Source organism: Camelus dromedarius, chromosome X (genome assembly GCF_036321535.1).
Source record: "Camelus dromedarius isolate mCamDro1 chromosome X, mCamDro1.pat, whole genome shotgun sequence".
Classification (NCBI taxonomy): domain Eukaryota; kingdom Metazoa; phylum Chordata; class Mammalia; order Artiodactyla; family Camelidae; genus Camelus; species Camelus dromedarius.
This window is the reverse complement of record NC_087472.1, coordinates 106,910,162-106,937,353: the sequence shown is the minus strand read 5'-3', so window position 1 is coordinate 106,937,353 and position 27,192 is coordinate 106,910,162. Positions and strand designations below refer to the sequence as shown.

General features: G+C 46.9%; 3 protein-coding genes across 7 annotated transcripts in view; 1 reads left to right on the top strand and 2 right to left on the bottom strand.

The window, feature by feature from the left end:
• MID1 (midline 1) overlaps positions 1–20,652 on the bottom strand; it is a 577,456-nt gene extending 556,804 nt beyond the window's left edge. The window contains exon 1 of the mRNA XM_064482590.1: positions 20,357–20,652. The gene's annotated coding sequence lies outside the window, so the exon portion shown is untranslated. The remainder of the gene's footprint in view (positions 1–20,356) is intronic.
• LOC105100574 (holocytochrome c-type synthase) lies at positions 2,891–13,833 on the top strand. 2 transcript variants are annotated; one of them, XM_064482589.1, is made up of 8 exons: positions 2,891–3,024; positions 3,594–3,737; positions 6,326–6,477; positions 8,862–9,010; positions 9,759–9,878; positions 11,646–11,732; positions 12,051–12,152; positions 12,364–13,833. In XM_064482589.1, the coding sequence occupies exons 2-8, from the start codon at positions 3,626–3,628 to the stop codon at positions 12,560–12,562; spliced, it is 921 nt and encodes a 306-aa protein (XP_064338659.1). In that variant the 5' UTR covers positions 2,891–3,024; positions 3,594–3,625; the 3' UTR covers positions 12,563–13,833. The 2 variants fall into 2 exon arrangements, with proteins under 2 accessions (XP_064338659.1, XP_031301816.1); XM_031445956.2 differs by lacking the exon at positions 12,051–12,152.
• Positions 20,653–23,535: 2,883 nt separating the features above from the next.
• Positions 23,536–27,192, bottom strand: part of ARHGAP6 (Rho GTPase activating protein 6) — a 446,321-nt gene continuing 442,664 nt past the window's right edge. For all 4 annotated transcript variants that reach the window (XM_031445951.2, XM_031445953.2, XM_064482587.1 and 1 more), the window contains exon 13: positions 23,536–25,590. In XM_031445951.2, coding sequence (XP_031301811.2) covers positions 24,890–25,590 — 701 coding nt within the window. In that variant the 3' untranslated portion in view covers positions 23,536–24,889. The remainder of the gene's footprint in view (positions 25,591–27,192) is intronic.

Genomic DNA, 27,192 nt, shown 5'->3' with positions numbered 1-27,192 from the left:
ACGCATGCATAGACAAGCGTACACACATACATACAAGCACATATACACACATCCTGGAAACTTCAAACATAAACAGAAATCAACCTAATGAAATGGTGAGGAAATTTTTTAAATCTCCTAAAAAAATAAAACAAAATGAAAAAGTCATAGAAAATGAGGGAAAATATACGAAAATCAAACTGCTAGTCTAGGAATCCAACAATATGAGTAATAGAAGTTCCTTAAAAGAGAGAACGAAGAAAGAGGAGGGGAGCAAGTTACTAAGAAAATTAATAATACAAGAAAATATCCCCCACATGAAGGATATGGGTATCTGGAATGAACAGTCCTATCAGGTGCCAAGCCAGTGAAAGCAAAGAGGTCTATATCAAGGCATATCTTTTCAGGCCACGGGAAGAAAGAGATGTTAATATTGAGGAAGAAAAAAAAAAAAGAAACGGAGATTTCTCAACATCAACACTGGAGACTAAAACACAATGAAGCAACCACTTAACAATTCTGAAAGAAAAGTTTCTACACCTAGAATTATACATCCAAACTACCAATCAAGTGGGAGGGTAAAACACAGACAGTTTCTGATTTTTCAAGACCTCAAACCTGATGTGCTCCCAAAACAATGCAAAGGAGAATACATGGTATCCAAGAACCAGAGATCCAACACCAGATGGAAAAGGTTGAAAGCAAGTCCCAGGAAGGCAACTGCAGAGGTGAGATGTTTATCCAAGAGTGAGGTCTTAAGGATTAAAAAAAAAGGAAACATATAGAGTAGTTGATGTATATGAACGTGTTGGGAGGAGATGTACAATACCGGCAGGAAATTTAGGGATAATCATTTAAAACTAGACAAAGGGAAAACACAAGGCAAGTATTACATTTTAGTGGGAAAGGAATTTCTCCTTCCTTTCTATCCACTCCCTGCACATCACCCCCACCTTCCTTTTTGCCCAGGAATAGTCTGCACATACATGTACTGAGATGTAAATATGATGATTTGTTTGCATGCCTGTCTCTTCAATTACCAAGGGATTTTGCCCTTTTTGTGCCACGTGCCCCTTTGAATCTGGCGATGTCTGTAAGTATCTTCTCACAATAATATTTTTACATGCATAAAACAAATACAAGAAATTATAGAAGAGGCCAATTACAGTCACCCCTCAGTATCCACAGGGGTTTGGTTCCAGGACCCAGCGCAGATGCCAAATTCCAAAGACGTTCAAATCCCACAGTCAGCCCTCCATATCCATGGTTCAACCGACCCCAGATCGTGTAGTACTGTAATATTCATTGGGGAAAAAAATCCAAGTATAAGTGGACATGCGCAGTTCAAGCCCATGTTGTTCAAGAGTCTACTGTATATTGGAATATAGTTATCAACATATTAAAAAAACAGATTTTGATTGTTAAAGGCTAGGTTCCCCAGGAAATACACACCAACGTAATACAGTTTTTTAAATGCTGTCTTGATCCAGTGTTGAGGCTCTGGCTAGAGGCTGCTCACTTCCTCTACTTGAGCAGCTAAACCCACACCCAACAACCACCTCCCTTATTGGGATCTCACACTCTTGGCCACTATACACCCTCCCTAATCACCCCACGGCCAAGTACCAGACCACTGGGGACAGCCCCTACACTCCAGAGCCTGCTGAAATTATTCAAATTAGTCAATCCTAAACCTGCATACCCTGCTTTGCCCATTCCTTCCCTTGGAAATCATAACAAAGGCTCATGCCCACAGTTCCCCCCCCCCCGCCTCGTGATAAACCCCAGTGCCTCCCCACGTGACGCCCCATGGTGTCATGTGTACTCCCTCTCTTGGGATCTGCGAGTATAATAAACTATCTTTTTAATGACCGTCATTTCTTGATTTGTTGGCCTCACCAAACCTAAATAACAAATTAAACTTATTAAAACGGATGAGTTCCACAAGATTTGTGCATGCATATACTCTCCTGAACAGCTTCGAGAGAGGGTGATGGAAAGACTGGGCAGAGGGAGAAACTGAACTGTGATGCAGTCAAAGCGGAAGCATCTGCTGATCCTACGAGCAGCTCTGAAGCTGGGATGGCCCCTCTGAGTTGTACCCCTTGAGGTGAGGGACCTGGGCTTATGTATCCTTGCAGACATTACTCATAGGCTGCTGCCTGTCCCCAGAAAAGGAATGTGATTTTGCCTGAAGCAGTTCTCTCAGGCAGAGGGCAATTCCTGAAGAGACTTCACAGACCCACTACGATGATACAGAAAGACATATGCTTCTTATTAATACTTTAAATAATAAGATAAACTTACTGTAATTTCAAAGTAGTGATGAAAACTATTTTGAGAAACAAAAATCACATGTGACATTAATTTCCCTGCGACTGCAATTAGTGGCACATGTAGGTAGCCCTACTAGGATTTGTTGCCCACATTGCTGATGCAAAAAAATACTAAATTTCTGTCAGAGGCAAGTGAAAATTCAGACCTTCAAATCCACACACCCAGTTAAGAAAGCCTGGGGAGCCGGGACCTTGTTTTGTTCATTTTTGGATCTCCAGAGTCGGCCACAGTTCAGCACAGCTACTTAAGTTTCTTGAGTCATAACTATAATTAAAACTGACGGGATACCATTTAAAAGACATAAACTGGAAAACTAACTCTCCCAAAGCAACGCCTCTGCAGCTTAAGGCATCTACCGTACAGAGCCTCGCTCCAGCGCGAGCCTCGGGCCCGGCCTAAGCTTCTCTCAGCCCGCTCTCGCCCGGGGGGCAGGGCCAGCGAGCGGCTCTCGCGCTGGTAGGCGGAGGAGGAAGGGGTGGGGCCTGCTCCTTCTTGATTGACGTAAGCGCTTCCTTTTCGGCCCGCACCCGCTTCCCACGCTCCGGGAAGTCCCGCCTTCGGAAGAGGAAGTAGCGGTGCGCGCGCGAGCCGGCGGTGACCCGGGCGACAGCGGTGACCGAGAGAGAGGAAGGTGGCGGCCGCGAGTCGCTGCCACTCCGGGCCGGAGTCGGCGGTTAGAATCGGGGCCGGCAGCCCGGACAGAGTCAGGTGAGGAGGGGCGGGCCGGTTGAGGCCAGTGGGGTATGGGATCCCAGGACTGGACGGTGGCACGCTCGGGAGCCGTGCCAGGAAGACTCTGGCCGCATCTTGCTATCCGCTGTCCTTTCCTTCCTTCCTCTAATCTCTTTTCTTCGCCGCCATACCCTTCCCAGATCCCCAGACCCTCGCTAAGGCCCGGGGCCGGGGGCTTAGCCTGGACTGTCAGTTTCCTCTCTCAACCGAATCACCACCCCCACCTTCCCCTCAACCCCCGGCCTAGACCTCCTCGCTCTGACGTGGCTTTTTCAGGGACCTCCTCACCTCACCCCCCCCCCCCCAAATCCGCATACCTTTAGAAACGTATCCCCAAAGAGTGGTGTAGATTTCACACTAGTGTTTCCCAAAGTGGGTAGGTAATATGTTAAAGCCGTCCCTCAAAGTGGGTTTCCTGCCCGGTAAGATTCCCATAAGGACAAGAGGAAAAACAAAGGTTGGCCAGATTAAGAATACTAAGGGAGTAGCTGGAGCCCGGGCATCAGCATTAATTGGTCTCTTTGCTTTGGTACTTGTGAATTTAGAATTGCCTGGATTCACCACTGTGATTCCCGCCATGGGTTTGTCCTCATCTACCCCTGCTGTTGCAGTTCAGACCCCAAATGCTTCAGATCATCAGACAGCATCCCCGCGGACAGGATGTCCAATGCATGAAGGGAAAATGAAAGGTAATCGACCCTTTTGTCTAGAAAATAAAAACAAAAGAGAATTCTCAAAAGGATTTGGAGGAGGCAGCAGGATAGCATGCCAGTGAGGCTCCTAGGCCTAGGAGTGAGGCAACCTGGGTTCGGTCCTTATGCTGCTGCTTACAAGGGTATGTGACTGTAGACAGTTTACTTCTCTAAGTCTCAACCCATCATCTGTAAGATGAGGATATAACAACAACATTTCACAGGATTCTTGTGACGACTGAGATAATTCATGAGAGTATAGGGATTGCTCCATAAATCAGCCCCAATCCTCAAATTTGCCTCTGTCAACATCAGCAGTTTTCAACCTGGGGGGCAGTCTTCTATCTCCCAAGAGAACATTTGGCAATGCCTAGAGGCAATTTTGCTTGTCTACACTGAGAGGAGGGGGTGCACCTAATGAGCAGAAGGCCAGAGTTCTGCTAAACATCCTACGATGCACAGTGCAGCCCCTCCAGCAAAGAATCATCTGGCCCCAAATGTCAAGAGTGCCAAGGCTGAGAAACCTGGGTCTAGATCTAGCTGTTTATTTATCAAGACAACTTCATTTGTGCATCTCTTGGAGTACTCAGCTATGTAAAAATAAATCATTGCCTGATGGACTTGCTGTTCATCCTTTAGGTGCAAAGGTGAGAGTGGGAAAGCTGTCTTTTGTTTTTAATTGGTTCACCTTCTGTTTTAGATTCCCTGTGTAAATCCACCTGAATCCACCTGACATTTTAAGTTCTTGTTTCAAGACGTGAGGGGAGGAGCCAGTGTAGCCTGCTTACTCAGTGCTGACACTTCCTGGCCTTGTAGTCGTTCACTCCCTCAGTCACTCAACAAGGATTTGCTTCCTGCCCACTCTGCCAAGCACAGATGGGTTTTGTTTGCTTTTGCACTGAGAGAACAGCCAAGTATAAAACAGGCTAAAATCCTTTGCCTAATGGAGTTTACGTTCTCATCCTCATAATCCTGCCTGGTAGGTTTTCTCCCTGTTTTATAGTTAAGGAAACTTACAAGTCACACAGGTAGTAAGTGGTAAAGCCAGTGAAAACTCTGCGACCTTGGATCAGGACCAGTCTGGTGCTGAAACAGAGGCAGACTTGGACGAAGCAGGTGTGTGCCTGCTCTGAGCATCCCCAGGAAATTCCAGAACCCTGTCTATGGTTTGATTTTATTTGCTGCAAATCCAAGAGAGCTCTCAGTCTGATTAATTTGCATAAGTAAAGAACGTGGCATTGGTAGGAGATTGAAGGGGCTAGGGTTCTGTTATATGAAAAATGGAAACAGGATTTTCTTTCCAACCTGGGATCAGTGGGATCAGTGACCCAGGAAAGATTGGCTCTTTGAATGGTGGCGAGAGGAGGAGGTGTAACAAGTCTCCCTTTAGTCCCCAAGTAGATAGCTGTCCAGGGTCCTGGGGAATGAGGGTCTGTAGGGAGAAGCAGAGGAAAGAGAAGTGAAAGGAAACTTGTCTTTTTCATGTAGGGCATCCAGCCTTCAGTGCATTCCTGGTGTTAACTGCTGCTGCTGAAGATAAGGCTTTACACGAGCAGCTGTTCCTGGGCCGTGGCTCTCCCTGTGCCTGTCTCCTCTCCTCAGTCTTAGACCGCCTTTTTTTTTTTTTTCATACTTTTTTTTTTGGTGGGAGGGGGTAATTCGGTTTATTTATTTATTTACTCTTAGAGGAGGTACTGGGGATTGAACTCAGGACCTTATGCATACTAAGCATGCACTCTACCACTTGATCTATACCCTCCCCCAAGACCGCCTTCTCAGCCCACACGCTTGCTTCCATCAGCACGCTGGACCCTTGGGCACGGACTGCCCTTCCCGCTGCTGTTCTCGTAGGTGCAGACCTTTCCTCTTAAGTGGCATCTGGATCCTCCATGGATTGTAGACCGTTTTCTTTAACATGTGCCTTTGCTTGATAAATTTGCTGTCTACTGACAAGGAACAGAACCTCAGCCCGGTGGTAGTTTTCGGTGCCTGGTTTTAGTCCTGGAGCGGAGCACAAGCAGAGTGGCACTCTTTGCTCCAGTAGCCTTTTTGAAGATGACTCTGCTCATTTCTCTGTCCTGTCCCCAGTACCTGAGAGACAGCATCCGTAATGAAAGCCTGGACTCCTGTGTCCTGGTTGGAGTTGGGTCTTGTCTGGAATTTGGGGATAGAAATTCAGGGAGACGCAGTCAAGTGTGGCCGGCCCCACCGAGGTTCCTCTGTAGCAGCTCACAGCAGCTGGTGCCAGGAGCTTCCTTCCCCCGTTACTGAAACCCTGGTGTGGGCAGTGCCTTCTCTTGCAAATGCTGAGACTTTGGGGGTTTACTTTTACTAGGGGAACGACACAGGAAGAGAATGGGTACCTGTTTCTCTTTCAAGGGGAAAGTAAATTTGTAGAACCTTCTCCTGGTCTTTAAGATGTTATACTGTTGGCTAGCTTTACTCGTGGCAGCTTTGCACAGTAGAACCCTGGCTTGACCTGGGCTGGTGATCACTGGTCAGAAATTCAGCTCTCTGGGGCCCAGAATGAGAGAGCTAGATATCCTGCCTTTGTGGTGACACTTTCTACACTTGATTTATTGCAGGCTGTCCAGAGAGTGCACAGCCCTCTGACTCAACCTGTGGGAGCCAAACGAACTCTGTGCCTGCCCACCAGGAGCGCGCATACGAATACGTGCAGTGCCCCGTCACCGGTGCTAAGGCTGGGAATAAGGAGAACCTAGATCCTTCTAACCTGGTAACCCGCGCCCCGCCCCTCTTCCTGGAAGTGTGTGTGCAGGGGTGCTTTTACAGGCTCCCAAGACAAACTGTAGATGGCTAGGACTGATGATTCTGTCCTTTGAAAACAAAGTCTGATATTCCATCCACAGTGAAAATCTAGAATGCGTTACTAAGTGTAGCTTCAGAGAGCACCTGAGAAAGCAGAGGGCGATCACGAAGTGCCAAAATGGCTTCTCCACAACAGACGGTGATTTCTCACAGTTCTGGAGGCTGGGAAGGCTGAGATCAAGGTGCCGGCAGATTCAGTGAATTTGGGGGGAATGCAAACATTCCATCTGTGGCACCAGTAATGACCCTCCCAAGCTATATGACCAGGACTAAGCCACACCAGAGGACATTTCCTTATGGGGTAGAGTTATTAGGTAGGCAGGAAATGCCATTAAGAGTGCAGCTAGAATTTGCAAAGGTGCTTCTGGTCTTGGGAAACCTCGTAGGCATGCTGCAAGCCTGAGGCACCTCTTGAGGCACCTCTTAAGGCACAGCCAGGTGGCAGCCTGCACGTCAGTCACTGGGGTGGTACAGCGTCACGCAGCCAGCAATGGAATGCCACCGAGAAAGCAAGGACGACTAGCGTGGCCTAAGTTTTGTGAGAGTCAGACAGTGGAAGGAAGTGTGGCTTCCTGTTTGGAACCCCATATTAATGAAGATACAGTGGCAGCCTGTACCTTAGAAGGCACAGAATTGCCTCAAGTATTTGGAAATCTTGGCAAACAAGGCAACATTTGAGAGAACTAGAAAAAAAAAATATATATATATAAATAACAGACTATCATAGATTGAGTGGCTTATAAACAACAGACAGTGATTTCTCACAGTTCTGGAGGCTGGGAAGTCTGAGATCAAGGCGCCAGCAGATTCAATGAATTTGGAGGGAATGTAAACATCCCATTTCTGGCACCAATAACAACCCTCCCAAAGTATAAGGCAACTGCTGTGTTGAGGAAGAAGGTGGCGGTGGGCCTTCTCACCTTTGGCACTGCTGACGTCGAGACTCAGCGAGTCCTTGTGGGCTTTCCTGGGCACTGGAGGATCTGAGCAGCGTCCCTGGCCTCTGCCCACCGGATGCCAGGAGCCCCCTCTCTTCTCAGTTACAACTACCAAAAAATGTCTCCAGATGTTGCCAGAAGGTAGGCTGGCTGAGTCTTAAGAATGTAATGGTTCAGAACATGGGCCTTTCGTAATCCTACAGGCCTGGGCTCTGACCCAGTGGGATTGTTACATGTAGCAAGAATATTAGCCTCGGTGAACTTCTCTGTTGGTTACGTGTGTAGACCCCTTGCTAAGCACCATCCAGCTCTCCTGGAGCGGTGGTGTACCCGTTCTAGAGCTGAAGTACTGAGAGGGAGGGAGGGAGCAGTTTGCCCCCATCACTCAGCTCAGAAGTGGCAGAGTCCAAGCTGAACCCCCATCTGTCTCCGACCTGTGTTCTTAAAGATGCTGTGGTGATAACACCGGTAAAGTGCTCGGGGCCCTGCCCGGCACCCCGGCTCTTCCACTGTGGCCCCTCCAGCCAGGGGCTCAGAGGCTGTCTTGTGGCTGAGACTTCACTAATGTGTACCTCCTGGAAAAGCCAACTTGCTTTCAACACAAAAAGATGTTCTAGGCAAGTGGTACTCATCATGGGGTGATTTTGCCCCTGGGGGGACGCTGGTGGTCACATCTGGGGAGGAGGAGGTACCGCTGGGTAGAGGCCAGGGATGCTGCTAAATATCCTACAGTGCTCAGAAGGGACCCCATAACCGGAAGTTGTCCTGGGCCCAAATGTCAGTGGTGCCAAGGGTGAGAAACCTTGGTCCAGGCTGTGTTCCCATGATGCTCTGCTGCCCCTTCAGTCCAGGAGAAAGGATTCTTCCCCTCCTTCCAGTCTGCCAGTGTCAGGACGTCAGTATTCATCTATGATGCACTCAGCCCAAAGGCTGAAAGCATAAGCAAGATCCAGAAAGTAAAGAGTATTTAAAAAGAAAGTGGCGGTGTACACATATTCTATGAGACTTTTCCTCACAAGAGCGAACAGTCATTTTTGAAAAGCCCGTCCTGGAAAGGCAGTGCCTGCCCATCATGGCATTAATTTTTGCTTTTTAATCCTTTAGAAGTAAACTACAATTTCAACTGCAGTGTGTATTTACTATTTATGAGAACTTAAACAAGGAAAGACAGCTTCAGTACTCTGACTCTTCAGAACAGCCCAGTTGTCTGAGGTCTGAAACTTTGATGACGCTAGTTTAATAAGGAAACTGTGCTATGTGTGTGTGATGCCTTGCTTTCTAGGAAGTAGGTAATTATTTTGTTTGTTTCTACTTTATTTCCAACTTTTTGAAAAAATCCACTTGTTTTATTTAGATGCCACCACCTAATCAGACACCAGCGCCTGATCAGCCGTTCACACTATCTACTGTGAGAGAGGAGTCGTCTATTCCAAGGGCAGATTCAGATAAAAAGTGGGTTTATCCTTCCGAACAGATGTTCTGGAATGCGATGTTAAGGAAAGGGTGAGTGAGCAAGCATATTACTGAGAATATAAATTTGCTTGTTAGATTCATCTAAGAATTAAATGTTAGAAAGGTTTTTAATCCTTCAGCCATACAGTAAGTTTTTATAATAATCGACTGACTTTTCACTTATCAGAATATAAGTACCAGGCCAATGTATTAGGGTTCTCCAGAGACACAGAACTAACAGGATATGTCTGTCTTTCCATGCGTGTAAGGAGATTTATCATAAGGAACTGACTCACAGTTATGAAGGCTGAGAAGTCCCACAGTCTCCTTGACAGTCCCATGAGAGCCAATATGATATTTCAGTTCAAGTCCAAAGGCAGGAAAAAACCCCCCAGTGTCTCAGTTGGAAGGCCGTCAGGCAGAAGGACTTCCCTTTTACTTGCAGGATGCTCAGAGTTTCTGTTCTGTGCAGGCCTTCAGCTGATTAGATGTGGGCGTGCTCTGCCCAGTTCAACATTAATCTCATCCAGAATAATGTTTGACCAAATATCTGGGCACCCCATGGCCCAGTCAAGTTGACATATAAAATTAACCCAGCACAGCCAGTAAGACTTTTAAAAAAAACTACTATATAAACTACTTAGAAGAAGTTAGGGAATCCATGATACTGACAGAAAAAGTGTCATCTTAAAAATACTGGACCCTTGATAGCTGTGTAAATCTGATTTTTGGTGACTGAATGAAATGAATACATGGTGTTGTCAGTAATATGTCAGATTTTACCAAATGCTCTTTCTAGGTGGAAGTGGAAGGATGAGGACATCAGTCAGAAAGACATGTATAATATCATTAGAATTCACAACCAGAATAATGAGCAGGCCTGGAGGGAGATTTTGAAGTGGGAAGCCCTTCACGCCAAGTAAGTATGTTTGTGATCTTAAAAGAAATCCAGCATCCTTCTAATTTCATAGCCGCCTCATATGAAAAGAAATACAGAGACATTTTATTCAAAGAACTATTGCTATTGTAATCAAACATTTTCGGGAGCAGGCCTGTCCCAGTGACTTGTGTGGAAGACCCCCCACCCCAGCTGTGTAAAACAGCAGCTGTTTGATTATGCTCGTGGATCTGGGGAGTCCCAAGTGCAGAAAGGACAGAGCAGGGATGACTCGCCTCTGCTCCCTGATGAGGTCTCAGTCGCCAGGGCTCAGTGGTCAGGGGTGGCTTGACAGCCTTGGGCTGAATCATTTGAAGGCCCCATTTACTCGTCTGGTAAGTGATGCCAGCTGTCAGGCAGGACACCTACCCACAGCCCCTAAATGTGGCTGCGCTGGCTTCTTCCTGCCGAGGGGGCCAGGATCCCAGAGCCAGAGTTCCAAAAAGTTCCAGGGAAGCTGCATCTCCTTTGACCTGGTCTGGGAAGCCCCTTGGTGTTGTGTCACAAGCCTGTCCCGATTCAAGGGGAGGGGTTGTAGGAGTTGTGTCACAGGAGATCTAAAATGCTCTCTGCCCCAGGGGCGCTGGGAAGAACAGCTTTGTTCACTCAGCAGCATTTACTGAATCCCATGAGGACGTTGTCACATGTGGACCTCTTTCCTGGGGAGACTAGCTCTGTGCACTTGCCAGTGACTGGCAATGGGCCATCAGTCTGTTCAGAGCCACGGTCCTCACGCCCAGGTCACATCAGCATCACCCGGCGGGTTTGTTCCCATACCGAGTGCTGGGCCCCACCCCTGGGGTTGCTGAGTCTGTAGATCAGGGCTGAGGCCCACACTTAGCATTTCCAGAATGATGCCAGCAGGAGAAGGTCTGCCCGGGATGAGTTGACTCCTTTGCTGTGACTCTACTGAGAAGAGGTGCTAACGAGCAGCCCCCAGGCCGGCAGGGGAGCAGCTCGGACAGTCCCCACTGGGGGCCCATCACACCCGGAGCTTCTCTCCCGCCCAGGTCATTAGAGAGATCTGTCCAGGCTGAAGCCTGTCTTAATATGACAGCAGCTGCCAAGACAGGTGGCCTGTACTTACACTGCCCCCTCGGAGGCCCCTGCTGTGTGCTTTGTGGGCTGGCCAGCCGTGCGCTCCCACCCCCGCCCCCTCAGGGCCGGGAACAGGCCGCTGGCATCCAGGAAGGCCTTGCCCAGGGGCCGCCTAGAGGGGGATTTTCTAGGCAGGACCTTGCCGCCTGTCGGCTAGTGTGCAGTTACTTAAGCTGGTCCAACACCAATTGTATTAGTTCCCAGGGAATCAGCCAGCATTCTTCTTTCTTCATGAAGGCTGTTCATTGGTTTCAAATGAAAGAGTTTAGGATTTTCTTAGGTTTGTCTGAAAAAAACCCCAACTGCTCTTTGTGAAAGAGAAGCACGATGCCCGATACTTCACACTTTTTACCCGAGAACACGCCTGTATCCCCGCGCCAGATGGAAGGGCCCAGCTTCCTGACTCCTGCAGAGAGCAGTGCAGATATTTGGAAGGAAGGGGGGCGGAATGGAACATCCCTGTTCCAGAAACCAACAGCAGCATCTTTAACGAGCAAGGGTATTTCTTTGAGTTTTTTCGGGGTTACCTTTCTCTAGCAATGTGATATTATGTAAAATGCATACAGAAAAATGTCTGTTATTAGAAACTTCAGCATCGTATTTTTCCAAGGAAAACATTTTAACAGCCTTTTCTTACTTGGGGATTTCTAGGGAGTGTCCTTGTGGTCCGTCACTGATCCGATTTGGAGGTAAAGCGAAAGAGTATTCACCAAGGGCCAGAATTCGTTCCTGGATGGGGTGAGTGTTGCTGCAGAAATGTTACTTTCTGTTCCTCAGGTCAGGGTCTGCTTTCTCTTGGCACCAAAACCAAACCGTTAGAGAACTTGAGTGACATCTTCCAAAACGTCATCAGTGTCCCGTGTCCAGCTGTAGGTCGCTTGCTCTCCCTGACGGTTGCCACTGGTGGGCAGGTTCACTAGGGGGTCGGGGGTTGCTTCCAGTCCAATTGTAGGATTGAAGCAAGTTGTCTTGTGTGTTCTTGGCTCCGTCCTCTCTCTCCTCCCGTGATGCATCTCTGTAGACCTGTGCCCTTGGTGCTGCCCCCTTGTCTTCCAGCGGAGTCGGATTCTCTGCCCACACCTGCCTTTCCGCAGGACCTCAGCCAACCTCCCTGGCCCGGGTGTCTGTCCTGAGGTTGACCTTATTCCTTTGTAGCAGGTGAGCTGTCCTCTGATTGGGGCTCCTCCCGTACTCCAGCACCACCTTCCTTCAGCGCTGTGGCCTGTTCTCATCTCCGAGTCTCACCTCCCGTTAGATGTGGACTCTGAGAGCGGGCCTCTCCATTCACTGCTTTGCCATCTTTCTCCCTGAAACCAGAGCTGAACACCCCGCAAGCATTTTAACACTCACTGGAGTGTTTTTATTCCAGGTACGAGTTGCCTTTCGACAGGCACGACTGGATTGTCAACCGCTGCGGGACAGAAGTCAGATACGTCATTGACTACTACGATGGCGGCGAGGTCAACCAGGACTACCAGTTCACCATCCTGGACGTGCGGCCCGCTCTGGATTCGCTCTCAGCTGTGTGGGACAGGATGAAGGTCGCCTGGTGGCGCTGGACTTCCTAACCACTGCTTTGTTAGAGATGGCAAAATACCAACTTATTTTTTTTTTCTGAACAATACATTAACTATTTTCCCCCAACTGAATAGCACTCATGATGTAGTGGGAACGCCAAGTGGGTCATCACACCTTGCATCTCACTTAGCAAAGGATACTCTGCACGTGCTCTTTTGAGTTCTGTTTTCACCTTGCAGTTTGCAGCGGATCTTTTTTTTCTTCCCATCTAGGGACGAGGGAAACACGCCCTTGGTTTTTCCTTTAACTGCGGTACTGCCTGTGTATTTAGAAAAGTCTGAACCAGCTCTGAGAAAGAACTTTGCTTAAAATGTGAAGAGCTGCTTTGTTCCTTCCTGTGTTCTCTTGAATACTGACATGTAGACCCGAAAGCCCATGGGATGCTCGGGAGCTTTTACCTGGTCAAATATTTTAATTAAAAGTGTTCTGTTAGGCTTTTTAAAAAGTTACCAGCATTTCTAAAGTCCTCACAACACAGCAGCGAGCTCTGAAGAAAATGTAGGCGCACAAAGGAAATGTACTCAGCCAAACTGTGGTGTGTCCAGGCTCTTCAAATTCTCGCCGATGTGAGTTTTTCAGCCTGGCCCTTGTTACAGAGTAGTTTCCACTCCCCCAGGACTTGATGCACGTGCACTGGAATATGTTTTAACTTTTTATATATTTTCATTTTCATCCCCATTGTTCTGAGACATAACTCAGCTCCCTGCAAGCAGGTCTCATTGTCCCTGGCATCTGACACCGTACCCCACCCTCGAGTCCCATCCCTCCCCTGCCTGAGGCCTTCCCTCTAGTCAGCCTAACCTGAACCTTGAAGGTCTGGCTCAAGTCCCAGTGCTGGGGACAGTGCCTCTCAAACACGACGATGTTTTCTGGTTAGGCTTCACGAGAGGATTTTCCCAGATGTAGAATGTGTGCACCAACTCACTGTCTTGAGTTCAGGTTTGTTTTTTAAGGGAGCTCTAAATTAGCCTTTGAAATTCTGTGCACCAGTAACCCATAAACTGGTTGTTCCACTTACAGCAGCGTGTTAAAAAAAATAACCAACAGTCATTTGTAAGTGTTAATAATATTAACTCCTTTCATTTATCCTGAGTATTACAGGGCTAAATTAGTAGATGGACTTAATCTGGAGTGATTACTTTGGTATGAATTTCTTTGTTGTGTCTGTTTTGTGTGGAGTTTTAAGAATCCAGCAACCTTAAACTTCTACATTTCAAAATATTTGTGTACTTTAAAATAAAATAAAGCTGACAGTTAACAAGTTTTGAAAAAATTTTTAAGAGTAACTACACATAACAATCAGACAGAAATAATCTTTAGAGATGTACTGACTTCTGGTCTCCCTGCTAGGTCAGCCATTTTCTCAACTGTTAATCACATATTTCTAATCTACTGAGGAAAATAATTACTATTGGCAGGTTTTTTTGGTCCTAAGTGCTATTGAATAAGTACAGGGCAAGACATTATTATGAGAAATAAAGTGCTGTAACTGGAAGCTGAAAATTGAGCCACAGGCAGGAATTCACCCCTTTTACAGGGTTCTTGTATTTCTTGAGAAAAACCACCTCTAAAGTAAACTGTCAGACAAACCTGACGATAGCAAGTTCACACAGCCCTCCTCCAGCCCGGGGGAGGACGGCAGCCTGCTGCACTCCGGGGCTGCCTGCGCTCCCGGCTGCATTTGGTTGTACCCAGTGGTCAGTACTTCTCTGGGAGGAGAGTTCATTTATAATTTCAAATTCATTTTGGATATTCTCCATTCTCAACTCAATTCTCTTAGGGTTTTCCACTAAGTCTTCTGTCACAGACTAATGAGAATCAGAACAAACGATGGTGCAGTAGGCTAAGTATTAACAAACAAGCTGGGGTGCAAGCTGGGGTTGCGTTTTAAACTCTCATATTCCTAGTAGCTCCCGGGCTAACGTCCGCTCCTGAGATGGCCGCCTACGCTCTGCATCGTACTGGGAACATAAGATGTATAAGGTGCAGCCCCTGCCTGCAAGGTGCTCAGAGTCCTACAGAGGACAGTCTATAAATGAAATAAATGGTGGTGAGGCACTAGACTTCTGATTTAAAGAAAGCTTTGTGTTAATCCAAGGGTTGAAGCAAGTTCACTTAAGTATTTTTAATGTATATGGAATACACAGTTACCAATTTCTTTAATGAGTCACCAGCACGGTCTACCCTCTACCAGAGTTACTCCACCCTCGCTGAAGTGAAGAGGCGCACATTTCACGTCTCACCTCTGCAATGACCGTGGGACTTGTGGATCACGTATGTCGCCACAGGCTTGAGGCTGTGTGGTCGTCAAGAATGCTCATCCTTGAAAAGACATGCACACCCCCGCACCATGTTCGCTGCAGCATTATTTACAAGAGCCAAGATGTGGAAACAACTTAAGTGTCCACTGACAGGTGAATGTATAAAAAAAACAATATATATAGCGACTATTCAGCCATAATAAAGAATAAATTCTTGCCATTTGCAACAACATGGCAGGACCTTGAGAGCGTTATGCTTAAGTGAAATAAGCCTCACAGAGAACGACAAATACCATAAGATCTCACTTATATGTGGAATCAAAAAACAACCACTATCACCACCCAAAAACCGGAGCTCAGGGATAGAACAGATTGGTGAGATCTGTGGTTGCCAGAGGTTTGCAGGGAACCAGGGCGAAATTCACGAATGTTGGGACAACCGATGTGCTTCAGTGTCCGACGACCCCCATTCCTGGGCTCTCAGATGTCTGACACTCTTTGCTGGGCGTATTTCCCCAGCAAACTGACAGCCCCAGGTAATGGCCACCTTATCAGTCATAGCCCCCACCACCCTGCACGGACCCTAAACCTCCTTCCTCACCTACAACCAACCAGAGACTTGCTCACAAGCTGATCAGGCACCTTGTGACCCGACCTTATAAAAGACCCCGACATCTGGCCCTCGGTGCTTACGTAGGCACCCCTCGCCTGTGCAGCCCGCCGTTGTCTATGACAGCACACCCTAATAAACTCCTTTTTTATTCTTACACTTAATGTCTGGTGTCACTGACTCACCGACCGGCCGCCCCGTTGTGTCCCACAACAATGAAGGGGGTCAAAAGGTCCAGATCGCCAGTCGTAAAGCAAGTAAGTCATAGTGATGTAATGTGCAGCCTGGTGACTAGAGTTGGTGATACTGACTTGCATATTTGAAAGCTGCTAAGAAGCACGTCTTAAAAGTCCTCAGCACAAGAGCGCAAAAAACTTTTGTGGCAGGCACTAACTAGTCTTACTGAATCCTCACCTTGGACACCTGAAAGTAATTTATGGCAACTATACCTCAATTTAAAAAAAAAAAAGACATAAAGAACATCCTAGAGGCAGATGGCTGGCTTAGAGCCACGACTCAGCCCTTCACTTGCTGTGTGATCTTAATATCTCTGGGCCTCAGCTTTCTTGGCCACAAAAAGAATAACAGAACGAACTGATTTTGTTCCTCCGGGCTGCTATTACAAATACCATCCACGGGGTGGCTTAGAAACAACAGAAATTCATTTCTTACGGTTCTGGAGGCTGGAAAGTCCAAGATCAAGGCACTGGCACACCCGCTGTCTGGTAAGGATGGCGATGTCTTGTTTTGCTCACGTGAGGGAAGGGCGGGAGGGCCCCCCCCCCCCAGTCTCTTTTATAAGGGCACCGATCCCATTTCTGAAGGCTCTGCCTTCATGACCTCGTCACGCCCAAAGGCCCCACCTCCTAATACCTGGGGAGTTGGATTTCCACCTGTGAACTGTGGGCTTCATTTTCTAAATTTGGGCAATGAGACAACCATTGAGGAGAAAAATTGGGATTTTAACCTTACTCCTTGCAACAAAATAAATTGATATGGAAGAAAGATTTGAAGATTTAGAAAATGCACCAAAACAAAACCACTTTACTATATCCCTTCTACACTTAGGCTAAGTTCCCGTCACTGGTTCCCGTGGCCCTTCAATAGCTGGGTATAAATTATTACCAGGATGCTTTTGGCAGCAAGTAACAGATTCTCTGCTGGGACTCACCGCCGTAAGTGCAAGACTGGGTGTGCGCCTGGTCGGTTGCACCTCTCTGGATGGCTTCTTCCATGCTCACTTTTCACTTCCTCCTAACAGGCTGGTTCCTTTCATCATCATCAGATAGCTTCAGTTGCTGTCTGAGCTTTATGGTCCCAGTTTATGGCCAGTAGACGTGAGGTGGGGTGGGAGGGGGAAGTCACCCGCAGCCAATGGAAAATCAGGTTTCTCTTTAATCGATTTCGACCATTTGGCATTAGGCCAGTGTCCTGCGACCCCACCCCACACTTTTCCATTCCCAGGAGAGTGCCTCGTGCTTAGATTAACCCAGACAAATCATTTGGAGAAAGCGGCAGGCCCCACCAGAGAATTACACCACTATTAATTAAAAACCTCATCCTTAGTTGTCATTTCATTAAAGTAGTTTTCCATCATTCTCTTACGCCAGCTTTTCAAATCTGGAGATGGTAGCTGGGGTAATGGAAGAAGACAGGACTGGAGCTCTTCATTCTGTACTGATTCTCTGTATTGGCCAGGGGATGTGAATAATCACTTAAGTCTAAGCCTCACTTTCCATAGATTCTCTTAAAGGTTCCTTTCAGACCAGAATTCTAGGTTTGATATGGCCTAGTTCTCTCACGTTTGGATGGACTGGGTTATGTCATGTTTTACGCTGGAGATTTTTAAGCTCAGGGAAAATAATGTGGTTTGAAAACCTACTTCCAACCAGTTTTTACATGAAATACACCAGTAGATGCACTCTTAAAAGACCTACATTTCAGCTAATTCCTGGTTAACCGGCGCTTTCCTTTTCCTCTATAAAATGTGCTTAGAAACAACCCAAATGTCCATGAACTGATGGATGGATAAACAAATTGTAGTACACCTACACGCGAGAATTTGCATTCCTAATGACAGTGCTCCCAGGAGATGCTGCTGCTGCCAATCATGGTTTGAGTTTCACTTTCCTCCCAGCATCCTTCACACCCTCTGCACTTCCACGCGCTGCATCTTTGTGATGCATTTACAACTGCCCTATATTTACACAGCCATGGGTCCAAGGTCCAAGTAGGAAATATAAGAGCAAATGTTAAATGTAAATGCCACGTTTCCAGTTTTGCTTACCCCATGTCTTCCTGGAAGCCCTCCTCCTCCCCTCAGTTCTGAATGTTGCATAATTCCACCTTCGTTCATCTTGTTTTAATAATGAAAACCTTTCCTTTGAAAGTACATCTTCTCACTTCTGTAGGCGAGGACAATGGGGGCAAGGTGACAATGGAGTGGAGACAATGGCCCCTCAGCTGGGTCACAGAAAACCCCTCTGACACTGGGTGCTTCTTCTATGTGAGTTGTGGTCTCAAAGGCGGATGCTTTCCCGGTGGCCGCTCACCTGCGCCACATACATGTTCTGGCTGGAGCTTTCCTCACCATATCCGTTTGCAAAGGCTTAACAGAATGCCACAAACGGAATGGTTTAAATAACAGAAATGTACCCTCTCACAGTTCTGGAAGCTACAAGTAAGATCAAAACGTTGACAGAGCTGCGCCACCTCTGATGGCGCCAGGGAAGTTCTGTTCCAGGCCCCTCTCCCAGGTCCCGGCAGTTCTTGGCTGGTAGCAGGAGAACGCCAGTCTTCACAAGGCCTTCTCCCTGGAGGGGTCTCTGTCTCTGCCTCCAAATTTCCCCTTTTTATTACGACATCAGTCATACTGGATTAGGGCCCACCCTAATGACCTCATCTTAACCTTATCATCTGCAAAGACCCTCTTTCCAATTAAGGCCACACTCACAAGCACTGTGGGTTAGGACTTCAGCATCTTTTTGGGAGACACAGTTCAACCCAAAACATTCACATTTGCAGAATGGCTGCAAAAAACCTCACCCAGGGCCAGGCCAGCTTGCCCTCTGGTGTCTGAGCTCTGTCACTGCTGAACTGCTCCAGTTTTTGTCTGCACACTTTGTTCAGCAGTGATGTTGCAAACCAGCACTGGCTTGGTCCCTAGCAAGTCTTGGCCCTCCTGCCAAGCTCGGCTGTGCTCATGGCCAAGACAGAATTCGCCCCTCCCCAGATGGAATAAAGGCTGAAGGGAGTCTCTCGGTGGGAGGCCAGCGGGAGGGTGAATCAACCAGCTGGCCTCCTGCAAAGCTTCAGGAAGGAAAAGGAGCCAGGCACCTCATCTGCCCTCAGGCTCCCCTCACGGCCACTTGCAGATTCTGGACCCAGTTCCTTGGTCTTTGATCAAGTGATTTGATTTGAAGAGGGCTCTGAACACTGACTTGCCTGTTTCTTTACTGCAGGAAGAAGCATGTTTCTAATTCCTTCTCTAATTCATTTTACCCGTGTGGAGAAGACCCACTTGGAACCCCAGACTTGGCATAAAGATTATTTTAAGCTGAAGACATTTGAGATTCAACAGATGCAGAAAAAAAGCCTCCTCAAGCTTCTCTTATCAGACTAAAAGCAACTTCTGGGAAGTGAAGCCACCATAAATCCCCCCTCTGGGGGAGTTTTACGGCCCTGATGGAGACGGAACGACTGCTGTACCTGTGTAGACAACTGTTATCACAAACTTTCTTATCTCCTGTCTGGTCTCCAAAAAACCCGTTTGTTTTTCTTAAATAAACCTATTTGTTTTTCCCACAGAAGCTGTTCCTCCCCCATCCCTTTTCCCTGCTAGGTTGGGTATGTAAATCTTTAACTTTACCCATTTAATGAGCCAGATACTTCTTTTGTTGGTTCCTGTATGCATAGGAAATAAACCTTTTTCTCTTGTCAAACTGTCTTTCGTCAGTTTAATTTATAGGCCCCAGGCAATTAACTTAAGCGGGTAGGGGAGAAGTTTTTTCTTTTTTTCCCTTCCCTCCACCCTCTCCACCTCTAGGCAAATGTTGGCATCTGGTTTGTATGAGGATAAGAAAGAGCTTTGCTCCCCCTAGTGGACATCGGGAGGTTCTGTCCAAATAGCCGGTTGGCACAGTTGGATGGCCAGCCACCGAATCCTGCTTCTGCCACCTTCCAGCTGTGCGACCTTGGGCAACTCCTTTGATGTCACTCTGAGTCTTTGTGCCCCCTGGAAAATAAGGCTAGTCATGGTTCCTGTCTACGGCTTGCGCGGGTTAAATGAACTCATGTTAGTGAACCACTTAGACCAGAGCTGGCATTGTTACTAAGTGTCAGCTTGTAGTAGCTGCGGTTTGCAGCAGAAGATCCCAATTTGTTTTTTCTAAAATGATGTCACATGGGACACCAAGTATACTGCATTGAATATTTGTCGCATGGCTGGCACTACTGTAGGCATTTCCCCACTTAACCCTCACAATAATCCTGGCAGTTGCATGTTATTATGCTCCGACGACTCTGAGGAAACGGAAAATGAGTCAAAGTAACGGATACCAGCGAATGAATGATAAAGCCAGTACTCAAACCGTGTTCTCCCTGACCCTGAAGCCCACACTTTGAAACGTGACTGTTTTTTTTAATCATTAAATATTTACTGAGCACCCAGCAGGAAGCATGGAAATACACATTTGCTTCCCACGTTTACTATTCAAGTTCAAAGCTAAGGAATAAAGAAATCATGCATCACAAGCCACCCGCCCTCTTTGTCCCCTACAATACAGAGCAGCGGCGCCGCGTCTTTGTGGGACATGGCTGGTTAGGAGACAGGGTCTCTGTGCTGGCAGCAGCTTCTCCTCAGACTGCCCTCTCCTTACTTCAAAAACCTTTTTATTTGAAAAATAAAGCCCTACCTCTGAATTAGCCGCGAGGTTGATGTCCTTGTATTTTTTCTCCACTGCATGGTAACCTGCTCCGTCTTAGTTATATGCACACATTCGGTCAACGTTTATCAAACAGCAAATTCACGTCGGGCCTCTGCCTGGTCCTGAGGACACAGTCCCCGCCGTCGGGGACGGGGCGGGCACGGCCGGCAGGCGGAACATGGCGGCACCCATCATGCACTGCGGCGCCGGTTACCAGGTCACGTGCACCGGGCGCCCGAGTAAGTCGTGGTTCCGCGTGCTTGTGGGAGGGGCCGGCTCCGGCTAATCTGAGGAGAAAATGAGCGTTTGATTGAATAGGAAAAGCAAGGAAGTGCACTGGGGGCCCTTGGAACAGGCAGGAGAGCGTGTCCTGTACGTGGGAATGGGGATTTTTCCGCACACGGCCGGAGCAGGGGGGCCGTGCTGGGGAGAGAGGAGATGCTGAAGGCAGATGGCGCCCAGATTGTGGAGCGTTTTGATGTTATCAAAGGAGTGTGGACTTCGTCCTGTAGGCCAGAGGGAAAAGAGGGCCTCAAGGTTTTTTCAGCAGGGATGTGCCTAGGACAAGATGTGCGTTTCGGAGCTGTGATGGTGGTGGTGTGGAGGAAGCGGGAGGGCGGAGATGGAGGGCTGCTGCGGTAACCGGGGCGGGGGGTAAGGGCTCGAACTGAGCTGGTGAGGCTGGACAAACAGGAGACACCTGTGGGAGTCAACAGCCTTGGATCCCAGGGAAGCTGCAGGTGAGACTCCCTGGACGGAGAAGTGGGCGGGGGCTGGAGGCCACGTGACTCCGCGTGGAAGTCGAAGCTGCAGCTGGCCCTTTCCGGACGGTTGAGGCACCGTGGGGCGTTGGGTGCAGATGTCAAGGAGGCAGTTGAGGACCGAGTGGCTATCAAATCGGCAGGTTAGGGTTACCAGACTTAGCAAATAGATGCTCAGTTCAATTGGAAAGTCAAATAAACAACAAATCCTTTATTAATATGTGTGTCCCATGTAATATCTGGGCCAAAGGATCTTTTTTTAGGTGTAAGTAACTCCTGGATAGCGCAGGACATATACTTACACTAAAATTAGACCAGTCATTTATCTGACATTCCAATTGAACTGGGCTCCCTGTATCTTATGTGGCGACCTTCCCTGACAAGTACCATCCCACCTTCCCCACCATGCTACTAGCTGGTGGGGCTCCAGGATGTGGGGCTTTTATTACTAAACCTGGAATGGCCCAGGCAACCTGGAATGAGTTGGTCACTCTAGGCTGAACCGATGTTGGTCAAATTGACTTGAGAGAGTCTTCTGACCCTTTGGCAACCTCCAGGGCCCTTCAGTTGGGGTCGGTGCTGTGCGTGCCGTGGGGAACCACAGGCCACGCCAGGCCAGGAGTCCACCCCAGAGACCACTGTCTGCAGTTCCACATCTTCACACCATCCACCACCTGGACCGTGCCGAAGAATTCCAAACTTTACTGGAATTTTCCTTTGGTTTGGATTTTTTTTCTCCTGAAGAACATTTGCTGCTGATTTTGTCCTGTTTTACAATTCTGCCCGGTGGAGATGTCCTGTTTTCATCCCCGTGTGACTCTTCCCCCATCATTGTCTTCCTTCTCAGTTCAGTTGAATCCACCTCCTGCAGTTTGCTTATCAGACTGACAGACACCACAGGCCTGGACTCTGTTCTGCCAACTTCTTAAGTTTAATCCCAGGGCTGTTGCTCTGCCAAGCAGATGTGTATTAAAATGTGCATAAGAAAAGAAGCAAGCTGGGCTTATTTAGAAATTTCTTCAATTTGCACAAACTCCATTGGTATAAGAGGTTTTTTTCTATAAAAACCCACAACAAATGTATGTTAATAGTTACTTAGATCTAGACAAAGTCCTATTTGTTATTGTCTGCCATCGTCACTCTGCCCACTGCCAGAGACGCAAACACGGTAACTGAGTATTCAGATGCAGAGACATCTGCGGCACATCGTAGCTTTTTTCTTGATTGTCGGAGCTCTCTGCTCCCGGGAATGAGTAACCTCAACTGCCTGCTAAATGGTTTTGTCCAACTTGAAAGAGTTTATGTTTTTCTTGTTAGGTATTATGTGATTTACAAGGTGTTAGAAATGACTCCAATTTCCACTCAGGTCTTCGGGTCCTGTGTGTGTCAATGTGATAAAAGCATCTAAGAAACATGCTTTCACACACTAAACTAAAGGTATGGCCACTGGGCTCAGACCATCCAAAGAGAAAGGGAGAGTGAATATTGTTCATTACATGCACATACATGTGCATACACAGGCACAGAACACACGCACACAATTTAATTATTAAAAAAATATTCTGAGCTATGTTTTCTGGACTCACTATTCTAGATCTGACTATTAATAGATATACTTTTCATTATTCTTGTGAGACAGACATCAGCCGCAGGGCCATCTGATCTGAAAGTTTTAAAAACCAGGACTATTAGGGCAAGCACCGAGTGACAGAAGGGGTCTCATATGTTCATTAGGCAGTCACGTCCAGAAAGGAGAGAGAGAACTGGCCAGACCGGGGTCGAATTCAAAGCCAAGAAAACACAGGGTCAGCAGGAGTAGGATGGGAGTAGGTGGCCCAGGAAAGCAACCTGAGCCACGAGAAGACAGCGTTTGCTCTGGATCTTGTTTACAACTTTGGGTTGCGTGTGGGCAGCCAGGAAGACCCGGAGGCTGGCAAGGGAATCCTTCCCGAGTCCCGGCCAGTGGCAGAAGTGCTGGACCCAATGGCAGAGCCTGAAGCTATCCCCATCATTCTCCCAGTAAGAAACATCAGATACCATTTCTAGATGGCATTACTTCAGCCCTGAAGCAAAATAAGCACCCAAGGCCTCTAGTGCAGATGTAATTGACAAGGGCTGTGTTGGCCAGCACCCATCCAGCAGGTGGGAAACCTGGGTTCCCATCCTGTAGCAAGCCGCTTTCTCATCGACAACTGAGTTACAACTGGATGCCGATCAGCCTTCATTTACAACAAATATAAAATTCTAAATGCTTCAGTGTCACTGGGTTATGTCCCCAAGCCACCTGATATTTTTTTTTTTACTAGCTCTTTAGCTGTCTATGTACAGTAGTGCCATAATTTCTTACACTTGGACTTGTAGATAGTCCGGAATGTGCATGTCTGGAATGAAGCGTGAGTTCATGCATTAGATTTAATGCCAGGGAACAAAGCCTTTGCTTAACTTTTTATTCATTATGGCACAAGAACTTTAAGAAACACCACTGAAAATGTCATCGCCAACATGAAAATTAAGATGTAGCATGTTTTATAAAAAAAAATTCTTTTTCTATAATACACATTCCCTTATGAAGTGAAAAAAAAAAAATCTCGTAAAATACTGAAGCGAATCGCCACCTGCTGGTCAAATATTGTTTCGCACTTGAAAAATTTCAAATTTACTACTGAAGTGCGGTAGGAGTTTTACATTACACAGAAAGTTACCAAAGAAAACATTTCCTCAGCCTTTGGCACAATGTAAATACAAAGCTTTAGTTTTTTTTCTTCCAAATATGATTTACTTTACAAAGCACTGCATAAAATTTGGTTAATACTGATTATGGGGCAAAAGGAAAAACCATGTTCTGTCATTTGAATACTCTATTTTGATTCTTAAACACTTTATAGTTGGATTCCAGTTTGCGGTTTTGAAAAAAAATCATACATCATAAATATATATTATATATGGTCTATATAAAATTGAGTTTGACCTAAAATGGGAAGGACAACTTAATTATTCTTTCTTTGTCAGGCACGGCCTTTCTCTTGCTTCATTAACTGAATTCTTTCTTAAACAGATTCTAAAAATATATTCCATAATGTATCAAATTTAATATTTTCCTTAAAACGTATTCAATATGAAAAAGCATTCAGTGGCTATACTTTTTTGTATCTCACTACTATATAAAAATATGGCTTGTCATATTCTGTTTTACTTTGTTTTGTTAGTGTTTTCCTTAGGCATTGAAGGAAGGGCTGTCCTCAGTTAAAAAGCTATGGCAAAAGCACAGAAACCCGCTTGTGCACATTCTAGAACATTCTACAGACTCTCATTACTTAGAATCAGTGAAGTGATTAAAAAATTTTGTTCCTTCTGTTTTTTTTGTGAATATAACATATACGATTATCATATATAATCTGTTACAGAATATACAAGAGTCAAAACTGAAGACACATAAATACAATTAAGTGATACCAAAGCGAGCGTTTTGCCGTATACAGAGCCAATGTGAACAGCTTTTAGACTGGGTATTAACATCCATTTTTTGTTTTTGTTTTTTTCTGAAGGCTGGCTATGCAATAGAATCTTATTATAAATGGCCAGGGTAATAGTGCTCTCTATCTTGAAGTGAACTGAGTTTTCTCTCGTGGTTTTTTTTTTGTGTGTGTGTGTGTGTGTAAAGGAAGAAAAATAAGAAAGTGCCCAATTGTTCCACACCCACTTTTTCCCCTACTGAGTTGAAGAAGGCTGCTGGGGACGGGAGGGCTCGAGCCTGTGGGGCTCATACCAGCGTTTCCGGGAGGGCGTCGGGGTTGTCGGTGGATAAGAGCTCCCAGATCTGCCACCGCTCTCTCTGCCAGTCGAGCCAGTTGGGTTCCCCCAAGGTCTTACTGTTCTGATCGCTGGAAGGACCGGGGTGGACGCTGCTCACTTTTTGCTGGGCGGCCTGATGCTCCCGCTCGGCTGTTTGGCTTCCCTCCTCCAGAGCGGTTCCAGAGCCTTCCTCCGGCCTCTGCGGCCTCCACAGCGGTGGCTCCGCGGGCTGGTGGGCCGCTGCTGACGCTTGCTTCCCTGGACCAGGATAAGGCGGAGGAGGCCTCTTGTCGTGCTTGGCACCCTCTCCAGGTCTCTGGGACGGAGGCTTGGCTCTCCTCTGCGGCCAGGCCACGTCCGGCTCGCTCTCGGCGACGTCTTGGGCGCCGCTCAGAGTCCAGCACTGCTCGGGCCTGGGCCGCGGCGCGGGCTGCTCGGCTCCGCCGCCGCCCCGGATGTGCGGCGTGCTGCAGACGCGGGAGACGGGCGCGTGCGCGCCGCACCCCGCCACGGCGCTCGCGGTCTGAGTCCTCCGCACGCCCTGCGCACCGCCGTCCAGGTCCGCCGGGCCCCCCTGCCACCGAGGCCAATTCGGGGACAGGTTCCCTTGAGAAAGGGAGCACGGCCCCGGTCGTAGGGAGCTGCTCTCAAAAATGTCTCCGTAGGAACCTGGAAGCCAGAGTGAAGGGCGAGAAGTGGAATTAGTTTGTAGAATCCCTGTTGGGATGTCCTTCCCACTGCCAACCTGGAAAATTCAAAACGCATGGGACACGCTCAGCTGATGCTGCCTAAAGTAAAAGACTTCCTAGTGAAATAACAAATGCTTTTTGATTTTTGGCACAATTCATGTAGCAGCTCCAAAGACAGATGCCTAGACCCTGACATGTTAGCTGTCAAATGAGACTAAACAGTCCTTGGCACTAATTTATGTTTTAGGAAGCTCCTCCCCCATCCCCACGTGGTTGTGAAACCTTTCCTGAACCTCGGAGGTGGAAGGAACATGCCCTTCCTGTTCATTGCAACTTGAAATCCAGAGGAGACACAAATGATAATGTTTTCATGTTTCTATTGTTTCAGTAAAAGCTGTAGGAATAAAAAAATTGAATCGAAAATGCCCCCATTTGGTGCCAGAAGACGATGAAAGACAGCAGAGCTGTGTATATTCCACCACCACCACCGTGGGGGAGACTGGCTCGTTCGCCAAATCATCCCCTTTCCTTCCTGGATGACACTTCTCACACTCTCTTGCAGTTAGGAGGGCCACATAAACGAGGTCTGGCGAACAAATGTGGAGAAATGTGATATGAGCTATTTGTAGGCCTGATAGAATTAATACTACTAATAATAAAAATAAATAAATGCACTCCTGGTCTTTCCTGCTTGCTCCCTTCCCTCAACTTCTAGCCCAGGAAGGAGAAACCATGGAAGACTATGAGGCCTCTGATGATGGGAGAGCCACTGGCTAGATGGAACTTGAGCCCCTGAATGACTGTGTGGAACAGAGCACTCCCACCCTCTTCACCCTACACAGTCTACACTAGACTGGACGGTGAGGGAGAAATCAACCTGTGAGAGGTTAAGCCACTGACATTTAGGAGATATTTGTTACAGCAGTTAGCCTTCCCTAACTGATACAACTTACTTCAGGAAATTGAAGGGAGAGCCAAACACTGCATTTCACAAGCAAATGAGGAGTTCTGGGGTCTATGTCCCCAGGCTGCCTTTTTCTTATGGAAAGATTGATTTTGTGATATAATTCACAAAAAGAGAGAGTGATAGACTTAATTATGCAAAAGAGATGTGATATATTTATACAATGGAATACTATTCGGCCATAAAAATGACAACATAACGCCATTTGCAGCAACATGGATGTTCCTGGAGAATGTCATCCTAAGTGAAGTAAGCCAGAAAGAGAAACTGAAAAATACCATATGAGATTGCTCATATGTGGAATCTAAAAAAAAAAAAAACATAAATACAAAACAGAAACAGACTCATAGACATAGAATATAAACTTGTGGTTGCCAAGGGGGCGGGGGTGGGAAGGGACAGACTGGGATTTCAAAATGTAGAATAGATAAACAAGATTATACTTTATAGCACAGGGAAATATATGCAAGATCTTATGGTAGCTCACAGTGAAAAAAAAATGACAATGAATATATATATGTTCATGTATAACTGAAAAATTGTGCTCTACATTGGAATTTGACACAACATTGTAAAAAAAAAAATTCCAGATACCCCAAAAGGGAAAAAAAATGCAAG

Bases quoted from the DNA above. Each gene is read 5' to 3' on its own strand.
- LOC105100574 (XM_064482589.1), top strand. From the start codon at position 3,626: ATGGGTTTGTCCTCATCTACCCCTGCTGTTGCAGTTCAGACCCCAAAT. The intron at 3,738-6,325 runs GTAATCGACCCT...GATTTATTGCAG, and splicing joins GCATGAAGGGAAAATGAAAG to GCTGTCCAGAGAGTGCACAG. The intron at 6,478-8,861 runs GTAACCCGCGCC...TGTTTTATTTAG, and splicing joins ACCTAGATCCTTCTAACCTG to ATGCCACCACCTAATCAGAC.